The sequence below is a fragment of the Schistosoma haematobium genome, chromosome ZW (assembly GCF_000699445.3).
Source record: "Schistosoma haematobium chromosome ZW, whole genome shotgun sequence".
Taxonomy (NCBI): domain Eukaryota; kingdom Metazoa; phylum Platyhelminthes; class Trematoda; order Strigeidida; family Schistosomatidae; genus Schistosoma; species Schistosoma haematobium.
The window spans coordinates 59,672,569-59,699,644 of record NC_067195.1 but is presented as its reverse complement, the minus strand read 5'-3'; the positions used below and the strand labels follow the sequence as shown (position 1 = coordinate 59,699,644).

General features: G+C 32.0%; 1 protein-coding gene across 2 annotated transcripts in view; it reads right to left on the bottom strand.

The window, feature by feature from the left end:
- MS3_00004031 (uncharacterized protein) overlaps positions 1 to 26,792 on the bottom strand; it is a 40,060-nt gene extending 13,268 nt beyond the window's left edge. For both annotated transcript variants that reach the window (XM_051211916.1, XM_051211915.1), the window contains exons 1-14: positions 26,581 to 26,792; positions 26,374 to 26,543; positions 26,244 to 26,341; positions 24,304 to 24,374; positions 22,323 to 22,487; positions 20,393 to 20,487; positions 16,256 to 16,343; positions 13,966 to 14,048; positions 12,595 to 12,636; positions 11,295 to 11,343; positions 10,170 to 10,215; positions 7,471 to 8,740; positions 5,003 to 5,303; positions 2,938 to 4,314 (exon numbers count right to left, since the gene is read on the bottom strand). In XM_051211916.1, coding sequence (XP_051072039.1) covers positions 2,938 to 4,314; positions 5,003 to 5,303; positions 7,471 to 8,740; positions 10,170 to 10,215; positions 11,295 to 11,343; positions 12,595 to 12,636; positions 13,966 to 14,048; positions 16,256 to 16,343; positions 20,393 to 20,487; positions 22,323 to 22,487; positions 24,304 to 24,374; positions 26,244 to 26,341; positions 26,374 to 26,543; positions 26,581 to 26,754 — 4,029 coding nt within the window. In that variant the 5' untranslated portion in view covers positions 26,755 to 26,792. The remainder of the gene's footprint in view (positions 1 to 2,937; positions 4,315 to 5,002; positions 5,304 to 7,470; positions 8,741 to 10,169; positions 10,216 to 11,294; positions 11,344 to 12,594; positions 12,637 to 13,965; positions 14,049 to 16,255; positions 16,344 to 20,392; positions 20,488 to 22,322; positions 22,488 to 24,303; positions 24,375 to 26,243; positions 26,342 to 26,373; positions 26,544 to 26,580) is intronic.
- Between the last annotated feature and the right edge of the window lie 284 nt (positions 26,793 to 27,076).

Below are 27,076 nucleotides of genomic sequence, written 5' to 3'. Positions count from 1 at the left end.
TTTTTCAAGATACTAAATAATCTTTCACGTCTACTGAGGCGATACATTACGAATTGTTTTGCAAACAATTTTTCAGAGTCGAATAATTTGCTACAATCTATCCGTGAAACAAAATTCTAAACATTGTTTGTGCACTGCATGGAAGATTACATCTCTCATGATACTGCCTCAGAAATGCTTACATCAGTGACAGTAAGTAAACTTATTAATCTTCCTTTCTTGCTGATAGTTTCCTGTCCTTAATTAATTTGATAAGTTTAAGTGAAATCTGTCTCAATCAGTATGTCATGAAACAATGTAGTATATGTATAAAGGCAGACCTCTCCAGTAGTCGATTATTGCAAGTGCCCACTGACGACGATGGAAATGCTCTTTGAAACATTGTACAAAACGGTATTCCAGTCCTTCTACTAAAAAAATAACGGTTCACAGCTGTTGCATCACATTGTGATAATACCTGGTAAAAATCACCTTTCAAAATAATTTACGATCTACGTCCTTTCAAACAGTTTATCCTTATGTTACATATTTTAACGTATCAATCCCATCATACCCACGTACCGGTATCACTTCTGTAATTATTTTCAGAAATCGGTTTATTTATTGATATATTTTACCACTGACTTATTTTATAGGTAAACTTCACAACTAACTTAATCGACTCATAATGAACTACAGACGTAACATTACCGGTTGTAACAGTTTGTATATCCTAGTTATTAGTGTCTAAAATTGAAATAATTTATCTCTGTTGTGATATGGGATTCTTGGGTAGTAACTTGGTGTTATCTGTCTTTAAAAGTTGACTATGTTACGTATACTAGATTACAGAAGAACTAAGATCTTTCGTTTTGTCTTATTTCGTACTTGTTGGCTACGAAAACGTAAAACTAAACTAATAGATTCAGTCCTGGATGTAAACCACAGTAAGATCCAAACACTAACAGTTTATGATAAAAATAGTAAAAATTGAGCAAACAAGTAAATTTCATGACTCGTTGTCTAAGTGGACAACGTTTTGGCATTTAAAATGATGGATTCTAGGTTTGAGCCGTATGTAAATATATAATTAAATTAAAGTGACGAAACTCTAATCTCCTTTTTTACTGAAACTCACTATTTAATATATTATCATGTAGTTAATAGTAATGGATATGAAATAGGACTAATTTATTTACAACAAACTGAATTGATAAATGTTTTCTTCACTTTGATGTACATCAACTGAAGTCGCGTTATAACGGAAAAATATAATAATGGATTCGACATTTGGATGATATTCAAAATAATGATGGACTAGACTGGATACTTAAACGATACATGACTACAGTCTGAATCACGTTATAAACACATAAGTATTAAAAAGAGAAGACATTGCGACACAGTCAGTAAAAAGACCTTATATCTGAAACTTGACTTTAAAGGCGACATAGCGGGTGATATTCTAACACGTCGACTCAAAAGATCTGTCGAGAGGACGTTTCATGCCGCCAAGTTACACATAACTTTCTCGACTAAACCAGTACTCACACAACTAACCAAGGATAAGTTACCGAAGATGGGCTCCTCCATGTGTGTATACCAATTCAACTGCTCCTGTGGAGCTAGTTCCATAGGCCGTACTCAGAGGGTTTTATCCTTGCGTGTTCGTGAACATGTACCAGCATGGTTGGGAAAAGGAGTCACCAAATCAATTAACAGCACCATTCTTTCTCACTTGGTAGATAGTGAACATCATATCAAAATAGAAGAAGCTTTCTCTGTTTTATATCAAGTTCCAAAATATCTACCTCAAGGAGCTAGATTACGACTGCTTTACACAGCCGAAGCCATCTGGATCAACTCCAGAAGACCTAATTTATGCATCCAGAAAAAATATATCCAGCCTCTATGTTTACCCTGGCCTACGACTGGGTCACCGAATACCTAGACTGAATATTATAAACCTCTTACCCCTTCCTTTATTTTATTTATTTTCCTTATTATCATTATTTATCATTATCTATATGTTAATCTTCATATCCATCATTCCCAATTTGTTGACCGTAATTACCTTGATAACACCCCCCCTTATTACATGTTATATTCACACAACAATATTATTATTATAAGATGATTAAAATGATTAAAATGTTTTTGATATAATATTATTATTATCTCAGTTGACAAAATTATTTTCAATTTTGCAATAGTACTATTATCTTATTGTGACTGAACAATTTACTGACCTTTATTGAATGACCTTTCTAATTTGCAAATATTACAATTTTTTCTTTTTGAAGTATATATATATCGTAACAGATGCAAACGTTCACCATTTTTAACACATAACATTGTCAAACTCATTAAAACATGCCTTATTTTTGGCCTTTGTAAAATATTATAATTATGGACTTATAACTGTAGAGCCTGATGATGAAGTTATTGAAAACAATTGTTCGCTCAAATATTCTTCGTTTTTGAATATTCTATGGGGATTTTTAAACACATAAGTGATTCCCGATCAACAACTGAGAGTCAGGTTTTAGGCCGCATAATGATTTATTTAATACGAATACAAGCAATTAACACACAGAGAAGTCTACAGAGAAATTTATAATTTTGGTTTTTAGTGAGAAGTATTTTCACACCACTGTCGTAAAATGTAGCGAAATTTTCGACAACCCTCTAACCATTATGTATAAATAGTAGTTTTTGTGTCAATATTTTCTAGATGGACTTTATATACATTTACAGTTAATATACTTGTTTTATTTTAAGAAAAATACTTTTTGTATCAATTGATAAATTTTTATTACTGTGAAACAATAGTCATTAGTCCCAGTGATTTTAGTTCAAGTTTATTTTTCTCATCGCATGTCTAAAACCTCTTCTTCAAAATCCTCTTTAAAAATTTAAATACAACTACATTATTCTAATCACTAAAAGTATACTTACCTTCAAATTAGTTAGACTCAATAATTGATGAATATCAGAGTTTGTAAGTAGATGCATGGTGCCAGATGATGGACGTGGTATACTGCATTGATCTGACGAGCTAGATGTTGTTAACAAAGTGTTGCTTGATGGTTTATTTTCGAGTTCTTGACTATTTTCCATAGTATCAAGTATACAGTTTTCATCATCAACCACAGATTTACTTTTCAGTTGATTATTAGAAGACCACGTATTAATCACTGAGCTGCATTCTCTATTAACGTTTGTTGAGCTACTTAATGGTCCTTTCACATCCACATTAGTTTGTTTATTGTTATCACATTCATCTTGTTCACGTAATGAGTGAGCTAGTTCTCGAGAACTGCCATGATCGCATGGTTGGTCAGATGCTTCCTTCCATAAAAGATTAGGTCGACTGACTGGTGTAGTTGGTGTTGTGGAAAAGTGTCTCTGGCACATATTATCATTCAAGGTATTTTTTATGATCTGACGCTTTCCATCCATCTCTTCTCTAAATGTAGCTTCAGTAATTGTTGTATGAGATATATCAAGATTAACGCGTGGACCATGATTGAAATTTGAGTGTTGATATCCTGACACGTTATACATTGGTCTATTAGGATGGAATTCGGTAGGTGATGAGCAACAGTTACCTGATACGGAATTAATAAACTTTCTTGGTGGAGTGACAGCCAAACGATTAGCTTCGTTTAACGTAAGAGGACATGGAAATAGCCGCCAAGAGGAAGAGGAAGAAGTACGAAAGTTCCCCTGTTCTTGTTGAGTTGATTGATTTAATGGCCTCGTAAAATTCCTCGATTGTAAGTTGGACAAGAAATTATTTTTCGGTTCAGAAATCAAATTAACTTTATTCACGTTAGACTTATTATATATCTCATTATCTTCAGGATGTTTTTTCTCACTGTTATTTGATTCTGGTTTTGAATTAAAATTGGAACATGATGTTAAAAGAACCTTACTATCATGTAAATCGCCTTTAACAACATTTATTTCTTTATTGCCGCTAATCTTAAAAGATGATCTTGTAGGACTGGGTGGAAGTAAATGAATTGTTGGTGTCAATATCTTCGTCTCATTTACAGTTGTATTCTTTGAATCCTTTGTTGAAGATTTCAGTTTTTGTGGATTTGCATCATCCATGCTAGATTGTTCTAAATTCACCAGAACAATAGTCCTAGAGTTATTCAAGCTGGAACTGACTGAACGTGAATAGGATTCACTAGCAGATCGTTCAAGACGTCCAGTCTTCGATGTTGACTGGTTATTTATATTTTGATGTGCTGTGGATGATACAGGATTAGATGTAACATCTAAGCATTGTTCCTTTTCAGATCTAGTGACGTGGCTTTCATAGCACTAAAGGAATACAAGAACAATAGATGGGTTGATTGTTTGTTGAATGAATGTGCAGATTTTTGTCATATGTAATAATCACAGAACTGGTAAGTACGTTGAACATTCGTTTATTTTATGGAATAAAAAATTTGAACCGACTGCTATGAGAAGCACAAAGGTTACATCGGAAATCTTTAGTAATAAATTCGGGTAATTCTGTGAATTTCTAATATTTTTGTCAATGGATTTCTGTAAAATAACATGTTAGTTTAGATTTGACAAGTAGTACGTCGAAGAAAACTGTTGATTTATATTTGCAGTGTTTAATGATGGAAGTCAAATAATTTGTTAACCAAAGATAGGTAAGTTTGGTGTAACAACATGATGTACTAGCATATGGATTCAATGCTATTGAAGATACACGTGCATTACAATTTGAAAGGTTAGTTTTAACTCAACTTTCGTAAATTTCTTTTATTCTTACCCATATATATGCCCATAATCCCTCCAAATAGTTTAAAATTACATATTAAAGTTTCAATAAAATAGGACTAATTGAGATCTCAAAAATGTACCATTATTAGGTGAGAGATACAACACAAAATGGGACAGTTCACATTTAATCTTCCCATTAAGCTTTTCTTTAGGAATTCGCTGTCAAACAGTTGGATTATCATGAAAAATAATCAGATTCTGATAATTAACCTACATTTCCGGATGTTTGATAAGGAAGAGGAGCTGAAATATTCATTGCGGTTCCTCGACTAGTAGCATTGCTTGTCCATCCAAATGGAATGAGATGTTTGGCAGATGAAAACCAACGTTGAAACTCCTGAAGCGGATTATTTGATGGACTTAACTGTGTGCTTGATTTATGGATATGTGTTGATAATCTATCAACAGCTTTTTTAGAATTATGACGGTTTTGTATATAACTAGTAGTTACAGATTGAAAATCAGGCTTCTGAACAATGGCTTCCGGAGCTATCGAAGGTGAGGCTTTGAACCGTCTAGAAATAAATGAGTTCACAAGTTTGGTAATTTGAATTTCGAGAAATAAAACATACTAGGTAACCATTTTATTAATATCAATATTTGAGTTTATTTTGTATACATTTAAAGACAAAGTTTCGAAAATACTCTCAGCAGAAAGTATACGTAGAACGGCTATTATAAAAGGTAATATGTAAAATATCAATGATCACTTTGTAGGTGTTAATTATAAAAGTAAAAACTTCATTTAGTATTTTCTACTTTATCAACTTCGACGCCCTTAAAGTTCCGATCTACGAAACCGTTTTAATTAGTTTCCTGATATAAAGTCCTCAAACCTAAGTTATATCTTTTATCATCTGCATATTTGAAGTCAGTTTGTGATAAAAAAAGACTGATTTCAGCTGGATAATCATCGGAACACCAGAGGACATAAAGAGATTGTTTTCACCAAGTCCAAGACTTCATAACAGTATACACCGATGACCTTGATAAGAATTAATACCTAGGAACATAAGTTATGACGATGAGTGGATTAATTTTAAACCAATGATAAATTCGGTTGGCTGACGGAGACCATAGGATATCGTAATGCCAAAATACTTAGAAACTTTATACATCTACTTGATTTTCATATATTAATTGCTATCAGCTGGATTGTTTTGGCACTAGGTGTAAACGAGTTATACCTTCGATAGCTAATGAGAAGGGAATCAATGGATGACTAATTATTTTATAACAGTTCCTTAGCTTACTATCATGGATATAAACCTGAGTACAAGTACTAATGGAACATTTGAACAGCATAGTGAAAAACCTCCAGTATATGTTTCGAAAGTGAAAATACAAGTTCAAACAAAATAAGAATTAGTTAAACAGAATTAGAAGTGACTTTTCTTACTTCAGAATTTCTGATTGACTTAAAGGTTTAAAACATATCCTCTTTTTAAATGAATTGTTAATAAAATTCACTCTTTCAAAATTTCTAGAAATATTTAAATTGTATTTTTGCTAGAATAAATGTTGAAGAAGGATTGGTGACTTGAGTGTAAAATTTATCCAGCTACCAATAATCGTGTATAAACTAGATAATAATGTTTTGTTTCACATAATATTCATACACAGTTGTTATAAGGAGAGAAAATGGGGAGGTCATAAGGAATAGTCAATTGTTTTAGACATATACATACCGTCTGAATTTAGTGGTGATGTGATTTGATGAATGAGATTCTGAGAAAAGGTAATTAAAATTCAAAGATGTCAGTCAGGATATCAAACAACTGATGTCGTTAATTTATATTTGTTATATCCGGACGAGAATAGATGAGTGTTAACCGTTAGAAATTACGTATGGACTAATATTATAGGCATATTCTTAATGTATAACTATAAAGTAATTATATGTATGTTCATATTCCCTTCATTATAAGCTTTTATTTGACCTATTGACTACTACCATATAGTTTACTATTCTTGAGATATTCGCATTTTATTAGTAACAGTTTCTCACAATCACAGCTCGTACATCTTGTACAAATGTTACACTGCATTTTTTGGTGTGACGTTGTCTGATTTTGTTTGTATATAAACCAAGTATGTTTGAAATATGCAATTCATACCGCGGAGGCTGAAATTGGCGTTCTGGAGTTAACAGGCAGGACTAAGCAGAAAAATGACCAATAGGGGCTCTGGGCTGCTAGTTATGGTGTATACATCATTAGTTGGTCGTATAAGTCAGTGTATTCCGCGATAATCGTATGGTTAAGGACATAAAAATATTGATTAATTTTTTATCTTGGTTTGGAATCAATGCATCTTCATCTAGTCTTTTTTGTCATACATTATTATTTGTTGACCTTCCCATTAGAGTTGATCAATGTGACCATTAGAACTACGCCGCTAAAGTTCTGTTTGCTGTAATGATTAAGTTGAGAAATCAGTTTTTGAAGATTTTGATTAAATATTGGCAATAAGTGTTATCTAAAACATTTTCCGAGGATAAATTTCACTATCAAGTACTAACTGGCTTTTATGAGAACAACTTAATTTCAGGAGTTTAGTAGAAGTAGGAGTAAATAAAATGTTTTGTTAAAGGATCGACAGCTCGATTAAATAAAGGTTTACTTTAGTCATATTAAACTTAAACGGTTATTACGATTAAATTACATATATTTTAGAAATTACTTCATTTGAGACTGAGGTCTGTAATGTCGTTGGCTTAACCCACTCAGTAATGGCAGAATTCCACCACTATTTGAATGAATTAACTCATGCCATAATTTTCGACCGCTTGGGAATGTAGGACCTGAACCTGAACTTAACCCACGTGTATTTGACTTTGATGGACTTTTAAAAGTAACGTTGTTAGCAGAAGTACATAGAGAGGCTGCGAAACCAAACGACGTTTTTCTGGCTTCGTTTGCTTCGAAATCAGCTTGCGTGATAGAATTGCTCGAACTACTTGAAGTTGATGAACTGCATGATTGATGTTGTGCAGCATGAACAAGATCAATTTTCTTAATGCTGGCTGTACAACTTGAAGAGGAAGAGGAGAATGATGCTCTTGGGGAAACTAACACATGTTCCGAAGAGCTATCAGAGGAGGCTAGAGATGAAGGAGATGATTGTTCAGGACACACCTCTTTTTTACTTAATACAACGTCCACTGTTGATAAGTGAAGTGGGCTAAGAGGTTCACAGCAGTTTGTATTTTCATGTCTGTTCGTCATCTCACTTGTAATAGCTATGTTTGGTTTGATTTGTTCTTGATGATGACGTTTTGTTTGACGACGTTTATGTGAACGATGACTCTTAGTAATTTTATGTTCTTCAGTTATTTCACTTGTGTTATGTTGTTTGTTTTGGACAAAAGAAGAATCTTCGTGATTAATCTGCATTTCTTTATTGGTAAGAGGTGCCAAAGAACTACATGTTATAGAAGACTGTTGATCACTGAAAGTGATTTTCGATTCTTTTGACACCGCAGAAGTTGTGTTTGCTACTCCACTTTTGGAAAGGAACCATCCAGTTGGCTTTAGACACTCACGTCCAGGAAGACATGTCACACAGCCTTTGTTTAAGAGTTGGGAATCCAAAGTTCCAGCACCGCTTTTAAGACTCCAGTGACCAAAAAGAGTTCCAGACTCACTATCTGCATTTTGTTCTTTAAAATCTGCGTTTGTAGTCGTCACTTTACTAACAAAAGTATTCTGAATAAAGTTTGAATTACATGAAACCATACAGGTAGCTTCACTAGGCCTTCTTGGAGAAGGATTAATCCTGAAAGTCTTGTTATCACTAGTCAGGGCTGTAGTATTCGACTCAATTTTAAACGGATCTATTAATTTGCAAGGATTAATTAATCCACCTGAGTGTTGTGGATCCGCATTATTTTGTTGTATTCTTTGCGATTCATCATTGACTGGTTCGACATCGTACTTAGTGTATTGCTGACCTAGGAATTAATGAATATGCTGAAATAGTTTTAGAAAATTTTGACAAAACAATTAATTAAGCTTACATATGAAAAGATTAACAAATAAAATCCTTGATTGAATCTTCCATAAATAACTTATCACATCATGTTTTAAACGGCGCCTGATAAGATAACAAGATGTCAAGCAAAACGAAACCAACATTTAAATGAGGTTTAAGAAATATTTGTAGCCTTTAAAATGTACTAAACTAGGGGAACTCATTTGAAGCCGATAGAAGTTTCTGGATGCAGAACGCAAGGTGATAGCCAATAAACCTACCAAAAAATATAACATAAACAACTATCGAATATTTTTAACTTATTAACCAGCAGTTTATCTAGCCGAATGGATTGTTTTAATTCTCCAAAAGTTGTTTCATTTGAGTAGTTAGTTGATAACCGAATTAGTGATATTTTATACCTTGAAAGATTCCTTATAAAATCACCTGGGATCGGCAATTAATAACACGATTAAGTCTCTGTAATTTCTCATTGTATAATTTATTATAACAACACAAAACAGACACGTTGTTTTGCGTCATTGAAAGAGATAAAAAAAGTGAAATCAACTGCTTTTGGGAAATCTGAAAAAACTTATTAATCAGAAGCTCACTACTAAGTTCAAGAGGAAAATAAATAACAACGTTAAGAAGAACTTCCTTGGTTGAATACTTAGATATTGGACATTCAAAGTGCAGCATCAAAAAATAATACCAGGATGGTCGTTTCATGAATGTTGGACTATAAGTATAAGGTATACGTTAATGATAAAACTTCAGAGCTTTTACTTGAAATGTTTGATATTAAGTTTCATTGGACGTTGCCGAAAGAAGTTTAAAATACATCTTTTTGGTCCGAACTGGGAATATCAGTTTTTTGATGAACATGCTATAATTGAACCAGCTGGTCATATTAATTCATAATTTACAGCATTAGTTAATTTGTCACTATCATGCGCCTGCTTGGAGTAAACCGAAAATTATCAAAGTAGATTACAACTGTCTGTCTCATTTCTACAAGTTGAGTCTGTTAGAGAAGTCACTACACAGCACTCAGGAGCTATTTAGACAATAAATGATTCCTAACTATGCTTTTAACTAACTGAAAACACAAGTTAATTAAAGTTAGGAGATTCTGGCCGTTGCACTTCGGAAAAAAAAACAATTTAAATTTAATGTCACACTACAAAAATTAGTAATCAACAGATATTTGCAAGTTGCAAAAATCAAACTGAAAAACGTTTCTTTTGGATTATGGTTTTGAGCGTTTTTAGCTTGGTGAGTATTCAAACTATATAATAGAGTATAAGTCTAATAACTTAAGACAGCAAATGGATTAACACTGTTTTAACTCAATTTATCAACGAAATAGTTAATTAATAATAGTAATTATCAAAACTTTTTATTACTTGGTTGTTCAGAGGTCGATAACTCTGCAGCAAAATCATTTAATACCTAAGGATGTAAAATAGGATAATATTCATCTGTCAAACGTTTTTACCCTGATCATTTAACAAAACATGGCAAAATAAATTATAAATTGATATAAGTAGACTATACATATATTACCAATCTATTTCTCATTTCAATAATTAAATAATTTTCATCAAAAACATATAAAAGCTTAGATTTCAGAGAAGATACTTCATTTTTATGGGAATTACTGCCAAGCTGTACATTACTTATCAAATCTGAACTATCTGTAATGTAAAAGGTGATAATGAAGTTAGTTTTTCTGGAAAAAACTAGCTAAAAGCCGGCTATTTTAATCGACAGAAGCATGAAAGACGGTCAAAATAGGGTTTTATTTCATATATATATATATATATATATATATATATATATATATATATATGCTTTTATTTAGTTTTATGTAAAGGAAACAGCTTCTCCATTATCGCCTTCTATATCACAGATGGCTGATATCTGATAGCAGTAAGTTAATAAAATCCTTTTTTATTAATACCCAGTTATAGAAGTCTGTTAGCTAGTCATTTTATGTTTACTTCTCGCAAACGAATGTTTTTTTAGGGAACCGTCACCTCATACCTTACAAAAATCTCTTTGAAAATGAGATAGATTAGTTAAATCCCCTTTCAGCCATGAATCCCAAGATTAGATGATAAATGAATGTGGAACGTCAAGTTGATCAAAGTTCTCGTCCCAAATGACAAATGTATGATTTTTAGATCTTCGCGAAAAGACAAAGCTTTTTTAACTGAATTAAGTTTGTTGTGTTAAAAAAAGTAAACAGAAGTGGGCCAAATGGCAATCATATCTCAATCTTATATTTTTATCCATTAACTTAGTTGATGAAACTAAAGTGAACGTTCATGGTCTCCTTTTTTCTTTAAGAACTACTCCATCAATGAATGCAATAGTACGTTCTGAACACACCTAGTTATTCTTATTTCGCTGATTATAAGGGGTTCATCAAAAAAGAGAATCATATTACGATGGATGACATTTAAGCATATTTCTAACTCTACTTAACGTTCATCATTTAAAGATTTGCAATTTAATTTTACACTTACCGGTGAACCAGAATAAGTACAGCGTAGTTCTGTACCTCTTAGTATATCTCTAGAAAAAAATAATAAAGGAAGAATCACTCAGTTGATGAATTCAGTTTCAAATAAAATTCAGACAAATGAAGGATAGATATCTAATGATGACCAGTCCTTAAATCAAAGCTTTTAGTTGTTATGAATTATAGTTTCAACCTAATGAGGTTTAGCAGATTAACCACAATCGAGTTCAATGTTAAGACTACTATACGGCTAAAGGATTTCCTTAAGTATTGGATTTAAAATTATCAGAGATGTATTCTTTCGTCTAACCTATATCTCATAGACAAAACACATTTTGGATGTGAATGAAAAAACAGACAAATGAAAACACTGATACCATTTGATAGTGAAACATCAAACTTAGGAAATATGGCTTACAATAAATTAATGCGATTGAGGAACGATAGCGATTTCTACGGAATTGCGTTCGAAATTCAAAGGCAGGTGGCTAATTATTCCATCTAGAGCACTGGATCTATTTTTGAGCTATAGAAGTGAATTTTCTTACTTCTATCTGATAAAATATGCAACAAAGTTTCTTCTCTTTATTCTAGCTTACTGGTTGCCTCTGCTACATATCAAAAAGTCAGTATATAAGAGGATAAAATAGTTCTCGACAAGAGAGCTTTATATTCCTAGAAGTCAAAAATGTGAAACAAACTATTCTGTTTATATTTGTTATAACTATAACATTGAGAACACATGGCAAAACAGAAAACTAAAAGAGAAAGTAACTATTTAGATAATGACAAAGGTCAGAGTAGTAATATGAACTAAGTTACTGAAAACACACACAATAGCTAAAACTACAATTTACTAGAACAAACGGAAAAATCTGGATAATCTGAGGTATTTATAGTAGTCAGCTAACACTTCAAGTCATGATATTTGGTTATTAATTCTAACTATCAATCACATCTTAGTAAGCGGTGACTGCTAGACGATACTATCTCAAATTTTTTACTTATTAACAATTCTTTTTTTAAAAATAAACTAGTTCAAACAATTAAATGATGTTATACTGGATAGAAACACTTACTGACTGAAGCATACTATAAATTTAATTATATATATATATATATATATATATATATATATATATATATATATATACATAGGTAGATAGATAGATAGATAGATAGATAGATAGATAGATAGATAGATAGATAGATAGATAGATAGATAGATAGATAGATAGATAGATAGATAGATAGATAGATAGATAGATGGATAGATATATAGATAAATGGAAGTAACAACTTACGGAGGTTCCGAGATATGAACTGCCGGTTGTGGTGGGACCGATCTAAAATAAAAGTCAATTACTTAGATTCCTGTCCGCAAGATTATGAACAAATTTTAGGTGATTAGAATAAAAAGTTATTGTTGAAGTTGAATTAATGTTTTTTTAGCAGTTCTATGAATCTATTGTTTGTTCAAAGTCCAGAAGAACTGGAAATTTGAACCACTGTAGGCTGGGTTAATAATTTCACACTTGGCTCCAGATGTGAATGTTCTATGTCCAATCCAGGCAGTCATTGAGGTCACTCACGGATGAAGAGTTCCAAGCTTCAGAGAAGCTATTTTATTTTCACTGGTTCTCCGTCTGAGAGCAGTTCGTGATAAAAAATCATATTCGAAGGAAAGTTAATCTTGGACCTAAGGTTGTAAATATCGTTTTCAAGAAACGAAATTGATTAGGCTACCGTATGACAAAACGTTTTCAATATATCACTATATATTACGTAAAAAATCCAGGTTAACTGTCGTCACTGATGGATATACTTGGTGAAGAAAAAATGTGCAGATATATACAAACTATACTAGAACATTCGAAAAACGTCGTATTTTTATTTTTACGATAATACAGCACTATTTATCGTCAGTATTTTATATATTCGGCCAACGTTTGTTTAATTCATCTGTTACTTTCTCAAACTGTCATTAAACTGTCGTTTGGTATTCGGTATTTCAACAGTTTAGTACTGTTTTGATGTGCCGTTTTTTTAATTAATTAATAATTGATATCATTACGTTACTGGAACAGTCAAAATATAGTTAGATAATTTGATCTGATCTCTTCAAGTCACTAAAATTTGTTAAAACGAGTCATATTGCACAACCAAGAAAAATAACAGGCAACTGGACTTCAGTTGATCAATATCTTTCCACTCCAAACACAATCTACAAGATGATTTTATTAAAAGTCTAGAGAGAAGCTGTTAATCTTTGAGTTAATCAAGTCAGGTTCAAAGTGGATTCACGCTTGTAAAATCGCTAAGAGGTTGGACTATGCCGTGTATTGGATGACGTTGACAATGTAGTTCTGATTTTTTATCATACATGTAGCAAAATAGGGATACTCTGAGCTGGATCTTTTGTGAGGTCGTACGAATATACAACTCACTCCCCAGAAAGGGCTAAACATATATTGATTTTTCAGCTGACAATAGTTCGGAATAAAAGTTGTTTTCAAATATATTCGTAATAACACTACAGTATGATTTTGTTCTTAAAACCATACGTGTTTTAGAAACTTAAATGATTACATTCAAACTCAAAAGAATCGTTATCATCCTATTCTATCTTTTCATAATGAAACATTTCTCATATATAAATAAACTAATAAACATACTTTACATGTGTCCAGTAATCAATATAACTACTGTGCATCTGAATACAAAACTGCCATAGATAACGCGCGCTTTCATAATCCTCCTATGGTACATTATAGAAAGTAAAAAAATATTATATTTTCCTTATGGATATAAATATTAACTGAGAATAGAAAAAGATATTTTAACTTCCAAAATTTACAAAATTTGTGACTGAGTTTTTAATGAAACATGATATTTTTTATACACTGTGCTGCTGCATAGTGGTGTTCATTTAGTAAGTTATGTATTAGTATTTCGAAAGTTCATCACCAACAAAAAAATAAGCATTGCAAATATTTCGGAAAAAAATATCGAGATAAAAATGTACACACAGCAATAAGAAGCGAGGAATTTACATGATGAAGGAATATCTACATTTAATTTTAACAAATGCTGTTGTTTGATAAGAAAATCACAACTTAAAGTTTATGCCCATTTACATCGATCATTAGCTCCCCACCTACATTTTAATGAAAACTGTTCATCGAATTTACATCATTCAATGTCGCTAGTAGTTTCTTGTATACATAGTGTTGTGTGAACTATATGAAGCTTCTGAGATAGTTCTTGGTTTGAATTACTGCGATTTAAAACACTGAGGAAACTTTATTATTGATTGATTGATTGATAACTAGTTTGAATAAGGCTAAAACAACAATTGAGGCAGAATAATATGAATTCATTATTATCTTTCGTGGATTCTCACCAGCTGCTTACAACCATTTGTGTATTGAAAGGTAACATTGAGGTGTGATATAATATTACACCATTGATATTGATGACGAAAAGAATTAGGATGACATAGGTTATCAATAATAACTATATAAATATTCGTGAGGAAGACCCTAAATCTAACTCCTAACCTTAACCATCAGCTGTAAATCATAATCTTTATCCTTCACACAGGTTTATAACCCTAATTTTGCTCCAGTTGGTTGGTGGAAACTCAAGGTCAGTCTAGCGTCCATACATTATAGTCTCACCCAACAGGTAATTCTTACAGCTTTGCAATTCTACAAGGTTTGGATAACGCGAAAGATTAATTCAGTTAGTGATTGCTTATAGGGTGGTCAGGTATAATTTGTTTCGTCCCATGTAAATTCATTAATTAACAAACAATATTAGGGTTTCTGCTTCGATCTCACTCACCAACACTTCTATCGTGGTTTGTGATTCATTCATATTCTCATCAGCTTATATAAACCTTGTTTCAACTTCAAACTTTTACAACATTCATGAAAGCTTCATTTGATAAAATTGGAACTAACGTTTTGGTAGTTTTCATGGACTGTCACTTACTAACAAGTATCAAAGTATTATCTTACTATCAATTAAAGTAAGCCATCTATACTACACGCTGTTAATGTAATAGAAATCACTGAAAATGTTACTAGCACTTCGATGAATAATCATGATCAGATATTTTTTAATTGTTTCATAGACCAAAACGCCACTTCAGTTAGAAATGTTTGCTTTGGTCAAACTCATTTAGTTAGTTACGCATCTTCATTATATACTGTAAATGATCAAACCATAATTGCGAGAATAGTGTTCAGTACATCTTGGAAGATCTTTTGGTTTTTAGTACTTATTATTTCCAGTAAGAACCGATAACCATAAAACACTGGACAGGTGCTTTAACCTGTTTTAGGAACCCCTGTCAATGTGCCGCCACGGATACACAAGACACCGAACCTAGAAACTTCGAGTCTTATCCTGGGTAGGTTACCGTTGGATCAATGAGTTGATCTCCCATGGTTTAAGCTTTCAATTTTACTCGATTCGTCATACCGTTAAACATTGACATTAATAAGTTAGTCTCCCCCCAACTATTAACTTCTGTGGGGTCATGGATAGGTACTACTGGAGAGTATCAAACTAGGACGAAATAGTTACACGGTACCCTTAGGTTTCCAGTGGTCCTGAAGTTTATGTCAAACCGTAAAAAAATATCTTCAAACTATAAAATCCTCTCCACAAAACACTTCCATAGTATCGTCATATTATACTATTAAATTATTATATCATTGCTCGTAGTGCTTATTCTCTCGCTCTAGGTAACATCTTTACAAATGATACTACTAGTTTTATTAGTGTTAACTATAAAAGCTTTTAAAGGAACTTTTAATATACTTATGTCTTGTCAAGTTACAATCATACATTACTTGATAAATACAAACATAACTTGAACGTTAGTAGTTATATTTCATTTTCTTATGTATACATGATAAAGAAGCAAAAATTATGTAAAATCGCTGATGAACTTACAAATATGAAATGAACGGACTTTCCCCTTTTTAACAGTTGAATAGTAAATGTCTTACGAGTATACGTAAGGTCTTTAATATGTTCCCATCTGTAAAGTTAAATTAGTACAATTTCCTTGTTTAGTTATTAAATAGTATTTTTATTATCCGAACATCAGTAAATAATTATAATCGTTGAAAACTTCCCATCACATTAAAACACAGATATGTAAACGAAGTCTTTTGAATAATTTTTCTTTAGGTTTTACAATTATATATTCGAACTAATATCCTAAATAATTAACCAGGTTTAAGGCAAAGTACATCATTTAAAATTATAGCATATAAATGATGTACTTTGCCTTAAACCTGGTTAATTTTTTGGGTTATTAGTTTGGGTATATAACTGTAAAACCTGAAGAGAAATCATTGGAAAGAATACTCTTCGTTTATATATCTGTTTTAAATAATTATAATACAAATCAATAAAATAGTCTGCTTGAATAACCAATTAACTGATTAAAACATTTTATTCTAACATTAAGTGCCAAGTGTTACATTTTAAAACAACACGAGAAAATAATTATAAAACAAAACAAATTCTTATACTTAAATAAGGAACAAGAAAATCTTTTCGACGAAATCATTTACTTAAGCTGTACATTCGTATATATAGTTATATGGAAAATGTATATATATATATATAACTATGTATACGAATGTACAGCTTAAGTAAATGATTTCGTCGAAAAGAAAATTTTCTTCGCTGAATTCTCTTTTTCTTATTCAATGACACTGTGGGTTATTTTAATTAACAAGAAAATCGATTACAGGAATAGTATTTTCGGGTACTTTTATCATACACTAAGACAGATCGACAGTCGGAAATTTTATGGTGTCATAACTTGAGGGTTTCTCTATGCCCTACGTTTATTGTTAGCAGTCTAGATTATGTTCATTGACAACAAATGCTTAACGCATATGTCGTTTCAGATTATCTACCTATCTAGTAATCTTGGAAGATCCGATCTTGTTTCCAACATAGCTATTATAAACCATATTTGATAAGTCTCAGTTGAAAATAGGCGTTACTTGACCAGGTGAGAAAATATTAGTTAGGTAAGAGTGGGTATTCAAATTTCTCCGGTACACAATAGGGAAGTTAAGCGACATTACGTCGATAATAAAGTTTAAAAAGGAATATGATAACATGTGAGGCAAATAAATTTCATCCAGTACAGTGCTAATGATTTGGTGGAAGATAAAGAGTCTGTACGTTTGTATTGTGAAATATTTTAAATAATGGCACAGTGTATCCTGAGTCACTGATTTCCAAATGTCCGAGGATTTAAGGGGTATTAGCTTCTGTAGATGGCTCAAAAAGATAATCAGTGATACGACAGTTCAATCTAATACCTATATATGAGTACCTAATTTGACACAAGCCATAATCTCGATCTTAAAAAGAGAGAGGTTCACGATAAGTTTAATAGACCTATTTATCTTACTTTTAAAGTCAACAGACAGTCAACTAAATTTGCTAATTTCTGTAATTCTACCTGCAGTCACAACCCCGCTCATCAGGTGACTAAATTATGCATGACCAGTCTTTTAAAAATACATTCCTATGCACTGTACCCTTATAAACTGAGTTTTAGTTGTATTATTGGCCCAAAACTATTTTGTTTAGCGATCTTACTCTTTTTTAGCTATTTACTTGCATAGATAATCTACAGCTGGAAAGATTGAAGGATCCATACAAAGTATCATAAAGCTAAAGCTATACAAGAAATTAATCAATTTGCTTTCTAGTTCTAAATTATGCTTTAAAAAAGATCGGCTCAAAGGAATCAACATCTTACAGTTAACAGCCGTTAAACACCCGCTAAACAATCATGAACATGACTACGAAACATACATGTTCTGTACATATCTGAACTGAGGATCATAGTGTTCATTTCAAAGGAAATAGTGATTTTTGTGAAGTAGATTTTAAATAAGAATTGATTTTAGCAATATTTTCGTCTCATCATGAGATACATCACATCCATTCATCGGTTTCGTTAAGGTTAGACTTCTGACATACTTAGTGGACATAGAATTTCAATTAATTCTTGCCTATTTTCTAGGTCTTTCTGTATAAGTGAAAACCCCATAAATTGTGCCATCCTACTTAATACAATTTATTTATGATGAAGACCAGAAACAATTAGAGATTATCCTACACTTTAATCAATACATACACTTATATTCAGCATAAACAGTATTCATGTCATTGCGATACACAACCACATATACCGGTCTAAGAATTGTGTTCGTGCACACACGTACACATAGACACGCTCACTAGTGTTTCATTCAATAGAAATAGGTGTGTACACATCTAAACGGTATAGCTTTTGCATGCACAGTGTAGGAATGAATATTTTGACCCGTGTTTTATTGATTTTCAGTAAGTAGGAAAAATTTGAAAGCTGTTGTTACGTACAGTATGGTAGAAATTTGTAATTTTCTATATTTGTTTTACAAATGACAGATTTTCGAAATTGTAACATTGAAAGTAGATATTATTAGAGTTGCAACTTTTATTGAGATCATGAACCGATTATTGTTAAACCACCACAATCCTTTACTAATATCAAGTTACAATTTGTCGAATACTACAACTTATCTAGTTATTTGGGAATAAAATTTTTAATGTGACAATAGACTTCAAAGGGAATCTGTACTGCAAACTATTGTACATCGAAGAACCATTTAGTTTCTCATTGTTTGCCAGCTGACGTCAGTTCGTGAAGAAAACTACCTTCAAATCATATAAAATTTTTATAAAACCATCTAAAATGCAGGAACAAATTAACATTTGCGTTAGTTTCAAAACTTAAAAATAGTTTCGTGTATTTTAGAAGATCCTTAAGTATTTGACAGGAAATAGTGAGTGGAGTAACAATTGAAGCCGAATAATATAGATCCTGAATCCACTTCAGTTATCTACAACCAATTCACGGAAATTATGTAGGCCATTTCAAATTATTTCTCAGTCAAATTTTGTCTTGAAATGAGATTTTAAATATAAATACGTAAACAGCGCTGACAATTTTTTCCATCTCCATTATTCAGTCACCATCTTTGATAATGTAAAACCATCGTTAAGTAGAAAAAAGGTCGAAAGTTATTGAAGAGAAGTGATGTACATTGGATTGATGTTATTCCCCTTCGGTCCCCATTCTTGCTTTCTTCAAGTTCATGGAGGGAAACAACTATATGAGATGTTAGTGATTAGATGGAAAGATTATGTACCTCAAATAAACAAAAATAGTTAGTGTAGCACTGCTTTTCTGAGAAATAAGTGAAGTATTAAAAGATGCAACGAACTTAACTGCAGTACACTTGCACCTCAGTGTCCATATTCTGATTACTAAACATATTCAAAACATCATCATAAATTTGGTTCGCTATGATGAGATTTAATATCCAAAGTAGATAACTTATGAGCCTATAAACACTAGAATATATTGCAAATCCTTCGGTTTTATTGTGTATCTCGATAGTACAAAGTTTTAAATTTTCATCATTCTCCAAAAGATGTATGTTAAAAGTTGAAAAAACTTATCATATAGTTGCGCGTGAATGGTATACGGCCTATGTTAGCAAATTTCAAATGGTGTGTATTCGAAATATGATCCCATCATATTAGCAGACCTTATAATTCATTACTATTCACCTTAAGTACGGTCAAGATCCTAGTGACAAGTAGTGGTTTTTGAAGATAATCAATATTGTTAGTAATGAGTAATATACATAGTTGGAATCGACAGTATTGTCATTTATCTGAAGTTAAAAATAACATTTATTTAGTTCAAACATGATACTTAACTTGCCATCGTATCTTTGCGTTATTTACTCAGTAACTAACATGTAAACCATAAAGACATTTAATTTCAATACCTATATGCACAATACTGAATATTAAAAGCGCTATGAATGTTTAAATGTCGATGGAAAACAACTGGAAGTTCTATTTCACATCTTCACCATACCATAACACTATAACACAAAATTTTTTTCAAAGTTGTACGCATGCATTTGATGTCGGTAGTTTCCCTTAAACTTTCTTTTGGTATTCTCATGCAACACTGATTTTTGATGCATAACTTACTTTAAGTTAGCGATTGTTTGTCTTTGAGGCTCAAACGTAGTAATATTAATACCATTACGTGAAACACCAAGTTCCGCAACTTCATTACTACATGTCTTGAAATTTATAAATGTATACAATACAAATGTAAACACATGGAAACCATTGATTAAAATGGGAGCCGAACTTCCTAACACCATACTTCATCATTCTTTAAAGTCCTATAACTTTAAGGTCGAGGATAACCATCTTTTTCAGTGTTCGGTGAGACTGTGATATCCTATTTCCGCTTTACTTTGTTTTGAATTTCAATCGCATCAAACCGAAGTTAATTATTAATAACAAGCAAAGTGAATGAACGCTATCAAAGTGTGGTTACTCTTATAACGTGAAATAACTAAATAAATAGAATAATTTTGTTTTGGAGTGGTTTTATCTGTTGAATTTTCTCCCACATTTCTAAACAGTGATCGAGTATTGTTATATCAAGCTGAATAAGCAGTTACTGGGAGAAAATAAATGTTTATAGGCTTCATACACTATTGCAGTCGTGTTAATTTCCTTTTACTTTTATTAAATTAACACAGTGGTTTATTTAACCTTCAAGGCATAGATGTCTATCATCGTAGCTCGTGGGGTTTACTTGATTAATAATTCTACTTTGCCCCATTTACGGCTGAATGTAGCCATGTAACTCTTCAATATTCATGCCACGATTGCACGTTACAACTTATTATATGTGGTGATTTAACCGTATTATGTCACATGTTAGAATCTGTGAATGAAGCTTGAAACAAGCCAATCGATTGGTTTTTTATCTTAAATTTACTAAACATTATCTACAAAACGAACGTAAGAAATCTAATTGCATACAGTCAAACAGTAAGTAAAGTCGTAATTTGTTAGTGAACTGGTATACAAAATATTGATCTGTAACCACATCCAACTACTGCATACATAAAACGTCTGTCACTTTCAGTGTAACTGGTTTAACTGGTACTTGAAATAATCATTTTCACCCTTTGAACAACTGAATTTGTGAGCATTCACTTAGATATGCACCTAACGTTCCTTAATGATTCATTATGATGTTTTATCATTATTTTACTGAAGCCTAATCGAAGTAATATTTAATGATTTAAATATTATCAAAAAAGCAAATCTAATCAGATTAAAGCCGCACTGTCATGATGGCTAAAAAGCGCAGTGTCTTAATACATACATTCAAATTATATTCTTAATGTTTGATCTCTCACTATCATTTATCCTACAATTATTCGGAATCCACTAGTATTAATCTCATCGTATCCATTTTGTTCTTCTGATTCAGTACGGAGACTTGGGCTAACGCATATTTGTCTGTAAGATAGCATGAATACGTAGGGAGACTTAGTAAATGAAGTTAGCTTTAGTTTAGATTAAATGGGTTTTATGTATCCGTCTGAGTTTGAGAAATATGCATAGACGTTTTTTGAAGGTGTGCACATTCTGGTAGTAAATTAAATGATAAGCTGTAATGTTTTTCAAAAGCAAAATTTAGTTATGACACTTAAAGGTCCTTTTCAACAAAATTTACACCTAAATATTTTCTTCCATTAAATCAACTACTCCCTTATAAATCAAATATATTTCCTGCCTATAAATTCATTTATTATTATTTTTTCATTAGCACTACTCCTATCCGCTGTAGATGTAACACTGTCCTAGGTATGTGGAATGTATAAATGTCTTAATATTCACATAACACGACATACTTTTGTGTATTCAAAATTGGTTACTTAACAAAGATGTACTTCCAATATCCATTTTATTTCTTCGAACTCTTTACTGGGAAATACATTATATTGTAAACATCCTTAAAATGACTTGAAAATTGTGCTTTATCAATATATAGTCCAAATTTTTATCATTACTAATGTGAACAAGTGGTAATAAGCAGGTTTAAACTTACCATACCACTAAATGTTCGAACACCATAGAGAGGATTATGTCTGATTTCATCTAGAAAATACCATATTGCATTGTCTTGAGAAACTCCTTGTAGATGAGAATAACCCCAAACTATGTCGTCAACATATTCTGTTGTTGACAAATCAAAGGCACCAACAACAGAAGTCTACAATAGAAGACGGTAAGTTAAGTTTTCATAACATAAGACAAATGAGTGAGGGAAATATTCATCCTTTTCATTAGTTTATCGAAATACTGATTTAGAGCTTTTACATGCAATTATATTTATTATTTTTGTCATTCTTGATTGACTCCAGCATTTTTGGATATACAATCTGTAAGATCACCAAATGTTGATTTATAGAAGAATAATCGTTTTGCCCATTTACCTCGATAACTTCATTCATTTCGTAATCTAATTTCATATTTGGGTCTAATTATTGGGGACCCATCACTTTCCAGAATGAATGGAAATTGACTGATTTAGCTTGCAATAGATTAATAGTGACGGATATGTATGTTATGGACATAATTGCGTATTTATTTTGGAACACGATATCTAACTGCGCACGTGACTGTTAAATAGTTCAATTATGTTGGTTAACTTTTGCTAAGTTGTATGATCAATTCAGATGCCGTGTTCGTTAATCTTTGTGAGATCCTTTTGTCTAGCTGTCCGTCTATCTATCTATCTGCTGATTGTATTCCATTTTAATATGCTGATATAAAAATACTTGAGACACACTGACTAGTTGAGACTCTAGACAGTGTGTGTTCATTTCAATACAATGCAGGTTAGACCAGCTTAATGCAGTCCTGTATTTATTTTACTACAGTAAAATTGCTGGATATTCTATTGCCAGTGCTATTTCTATTGTAACACAATCCAATGCAGTTACAAGAGGTCTAAATATGATGTTACTCCCATACTACTTTTAGTTCAGTCAAGTTGTGTCCATTAAATCTAATTATACTTTAATCATTTATTACTAATGTATATGCTAGTGAATCCAATTACTAGAATACATATTTAAGAACGTTTGTATTGTAGTTTTTACTTCATTCGTTTGCCTCAAATCATCGGTTATAAAGATAATGGAAATAACAATGTTACATTCAGTAACAGGAGTGTCAGTCACCTGGACGTTTATAAAAATCGTATTATTTTATAGTTATTGATACTCCAACAATCTAAACCATTTGATTATTGAATTTCATGGAGTTAAGAGATGAGCAGATAAATGTTTACATAATTATCAGTAATATATGTGCCTTAATTATAAAAAACTGATCTAAATTGGTGGATTGCTTTGCTCACTAAAAAAGTTAACACCTTTGGTAACAATCAGGAAATATTCTTTAGTTTGCCAAATCAATTAATTAAAATGGATAGGGTTGCACTTAAAAAATGACCATCAGGACTTCGAATAAGTGATTTAAATTATTATAGGCATCTTGCCTAATTATTTTATTGTTAAAGGAACGGGTGGCTTTAGAAGGAGCACCTTTGAAGATTAGGTACAGCTAAACAGCTTTTTTGTGCTAATTTTAATCACGCCGAAAGTGAAACGAGTATCATCAATGAAAGTGGATGGTGATTAAATTTTACCATACGTTGGCTGAAGTCGGGTTCTTAGGTTTCTAACTCAATGGTCTTAAAATATCTTGCTAGTTTTAGAGCCCGAAGCTCTTGGGATACATCCCTAGGGGGCTTTGGCTGCTCAAAATTAATGAATTTGGGTTCAAAACAGGAAATTTTTTTATTTTCAGTAGACATCAAAATAAAGCCATTTAATGATGAAGGCCAAGTCAAAGCATCATTTTACTGGTTTTTTGTAGCGAGTATAATGTAAAACATTACCTTAAGTACAAACTCCAAAGCGAAAAAATTAAAGTAACTCCGGTGATAAAGAACATGATAAAATATTTTAGATTGTTTAAAATGTCTATAAAGCATATATAAGTATAGTGAGATAACGTACTTCCGAGTGTAAGTTTCTTTCTCTCCAGTTTGAAAGTGTAGTTTCGATGTCCACAAAATCTCCAAACTCAGCTGCAAATAGAAAAGAATGCTAATGAACAATGTTAGATCACTAGTCTTCTGCAATCATACAATGCTATACCATCGCTACAGGAAGTTTCTAGCTGAAGACAGTTTGTTGAGGCTTACACGTGAGAGTGGAACAAGTAAGTTCTGGTATTCAAACCAAATGGCTTTTGTAACCATTTATTCTTTGAGGACCTCGTAAACGGTAAGTACATGTCAGTCTAGGAAATACAAATGCTAGTCCAATATAAGGTCTTCAATCTTTTCATGTACGTATATCTGCAATTCTTACAGTAAAATGTACCTTAATCTTCGTAAGCATTCAAAATAAGCAGCATAAAACCGTTAGCTCACCAGACGGATTTCAAGACTTATATTGCATTATCACCTGAATATAATCATAATTTTTGATCTCCTCTAAAATACACCAAACTTTGGTTCCATTCATCATCCTAAAGCGATAAAATTTGTAAGCATCATCATGTGTATCAGCATTTTATCTGTAATAAAACTTTACTACGAAATAGATTAAATGGAACTAAGAATAAATAGGAGTGGACTAAGAGCCAAATTAATTGGTACGCCAACTAAATATATTGTTTTTTTCAAAATGGACATTGCTTCACAGTGATCGATTTCAACCATATGGTAGCATTTTGATGCTCAATGCCCTTCCAAGAACACAATTAATGCGACCTTTTAGATTTTGCATGGAAATTTTCAAATCAATGTTTTGAACTTTAGATAATTTTGGGCAACTGAATTTATTTGACGTAGCACTTTATAAAAAAGAATGCTACCTAAGTTGATAGCAAAAATTATGAAGTAGGTCTGTGAATTGCAATTAATTTTTGACATTGTTTGTAAATTGCAGCAAATCATTTTTCAAATGAATTAATATGTTTACTTAATGTGAATCGTTTATTATTAATACCTTGTTTACGTTCTTAAATCAAAGGGTATATTTTAAAATAGCTAAACAACTTACGAGCTGAGCGGTTACTTTTCATCTTAAGATAATGGCTTGGAATATGTTACTTTAAATAGTAGCAACTGATTATGCTCTTAAAACATTCATGATTACTTGACATGGTCACTGAAACACGCATGGGTTTCATGTTTAATTTAAGACCATAAAATATCAAAGTTAGAAATGTATAGAAATAAATTCAGTGGTATAAATACGAGCTAAGAGCAGAACAAAAGAGTAGACATCTGGTGTAAAGTAAATGATTGTAAATGTTCACGATTTAATAAAAAATGCGTTCAACTATATAATACAACTCAGCATATTGTACTGACTAACACTTTTGTCGCCCGGAAAATGTAATTTACCTCAATCAACCTTATGATCAAAACATAAAATTCATCGTTAAGCAGCTTGGCAATTCAGTTCTCATCTAGTGCCTCACTCTAATTTATAACTACCCATATCAACCATTTCTGTCCTTTTCTATATAAACCATTGATAGATGCACACTCACTGTGAAGGCGGTAAGGATAAAAAAGTTTGCATCAATGTTGCAAGAGCATATTGCATTAGGCCTGCCGTGTTTTTTCGGATGATAGTTTGAGATGATGAGAATTTTACAACGCTTTTACTAAGGTATATTTGTAGCAAGACTAAGTAAGCGTCCAACCTAATAAGATCTTTAAGTTACTATCTTGTTTTTAGTGTGCCGCCCGAATACAAAGACGGATTTTCTTGACTTATTGAAATATTAAGGTATATTTTCGAATTCTGTAGCAGTGTTTAGTTAGTTTCCTAATTAAATCTTGTATTTCTAGCTGATACTAAACCCACGGGTAGTCGAAAAACCTGAAAACTGATGTAATATGACGAGATGAATTTGCAGTTAGTACATGTGTTCTTACCTTGAAGACTATATGCTTGAAGTTTTATTGCTAATTTTAACGTAACAGGAAGAAGACCCATTGCAACATTCCTCCTGAGCTGAAGGTAAAACCAACGTCTTTTTCATAACATATAACAAGGACTTCTCACCTTATCTGTGGATCAGGCAAAAACTGTGGATTATCAATAAAAAGCATGACAGTAAGAGTTAGTGCATGTTGGCGGGCATATTTGTCCAGTTGCTTTTTAATCGATTTATTAAGAAACAAACACTTTTGTTCTCCAGCCCAGTCCTCATAAGTGAATCCGAAAAAGTAAATCTGCAGTTAAATTTATCTCAATGAGTAATTGACATACATCTTCTATATCTAGTCTCTGAGCAACATATTCTAAAGCATCCCGACCAGTACTGCTTGAAGATACAGTATACTCAACGCATGTGTTATCAAGTGTATATATTCTTATAACATGCAGATCTTTAGCTGCAACGTTATATCTATGTGTGCGCTTAAAATTTAACTTCAACGGCATCTGAGGCTAAACGCGAATACGTATTACGGACGTCATAATGCAACTGGTGGTAAGAAATGACAACGGAACTACTTAAACAAAATCCTTTGGAGTACATTTGAGAAACAACGCACAAAAGCTTATATTTAGTCTGATAACATATATTTCAGCCACATGCAACGCAGATGGTCACAAAACACGTTTTTTCAACTTCAAAATATTTGTTAGGGTTTCTGTTTTATCAACATGCCCCAGCATTTAGTTTTCGTCTACTTACGATCATTCCTTCTGAATCAGTAGGCTTCCCATTATTATCTAGAGTCACGTATATGACTAGGGCATT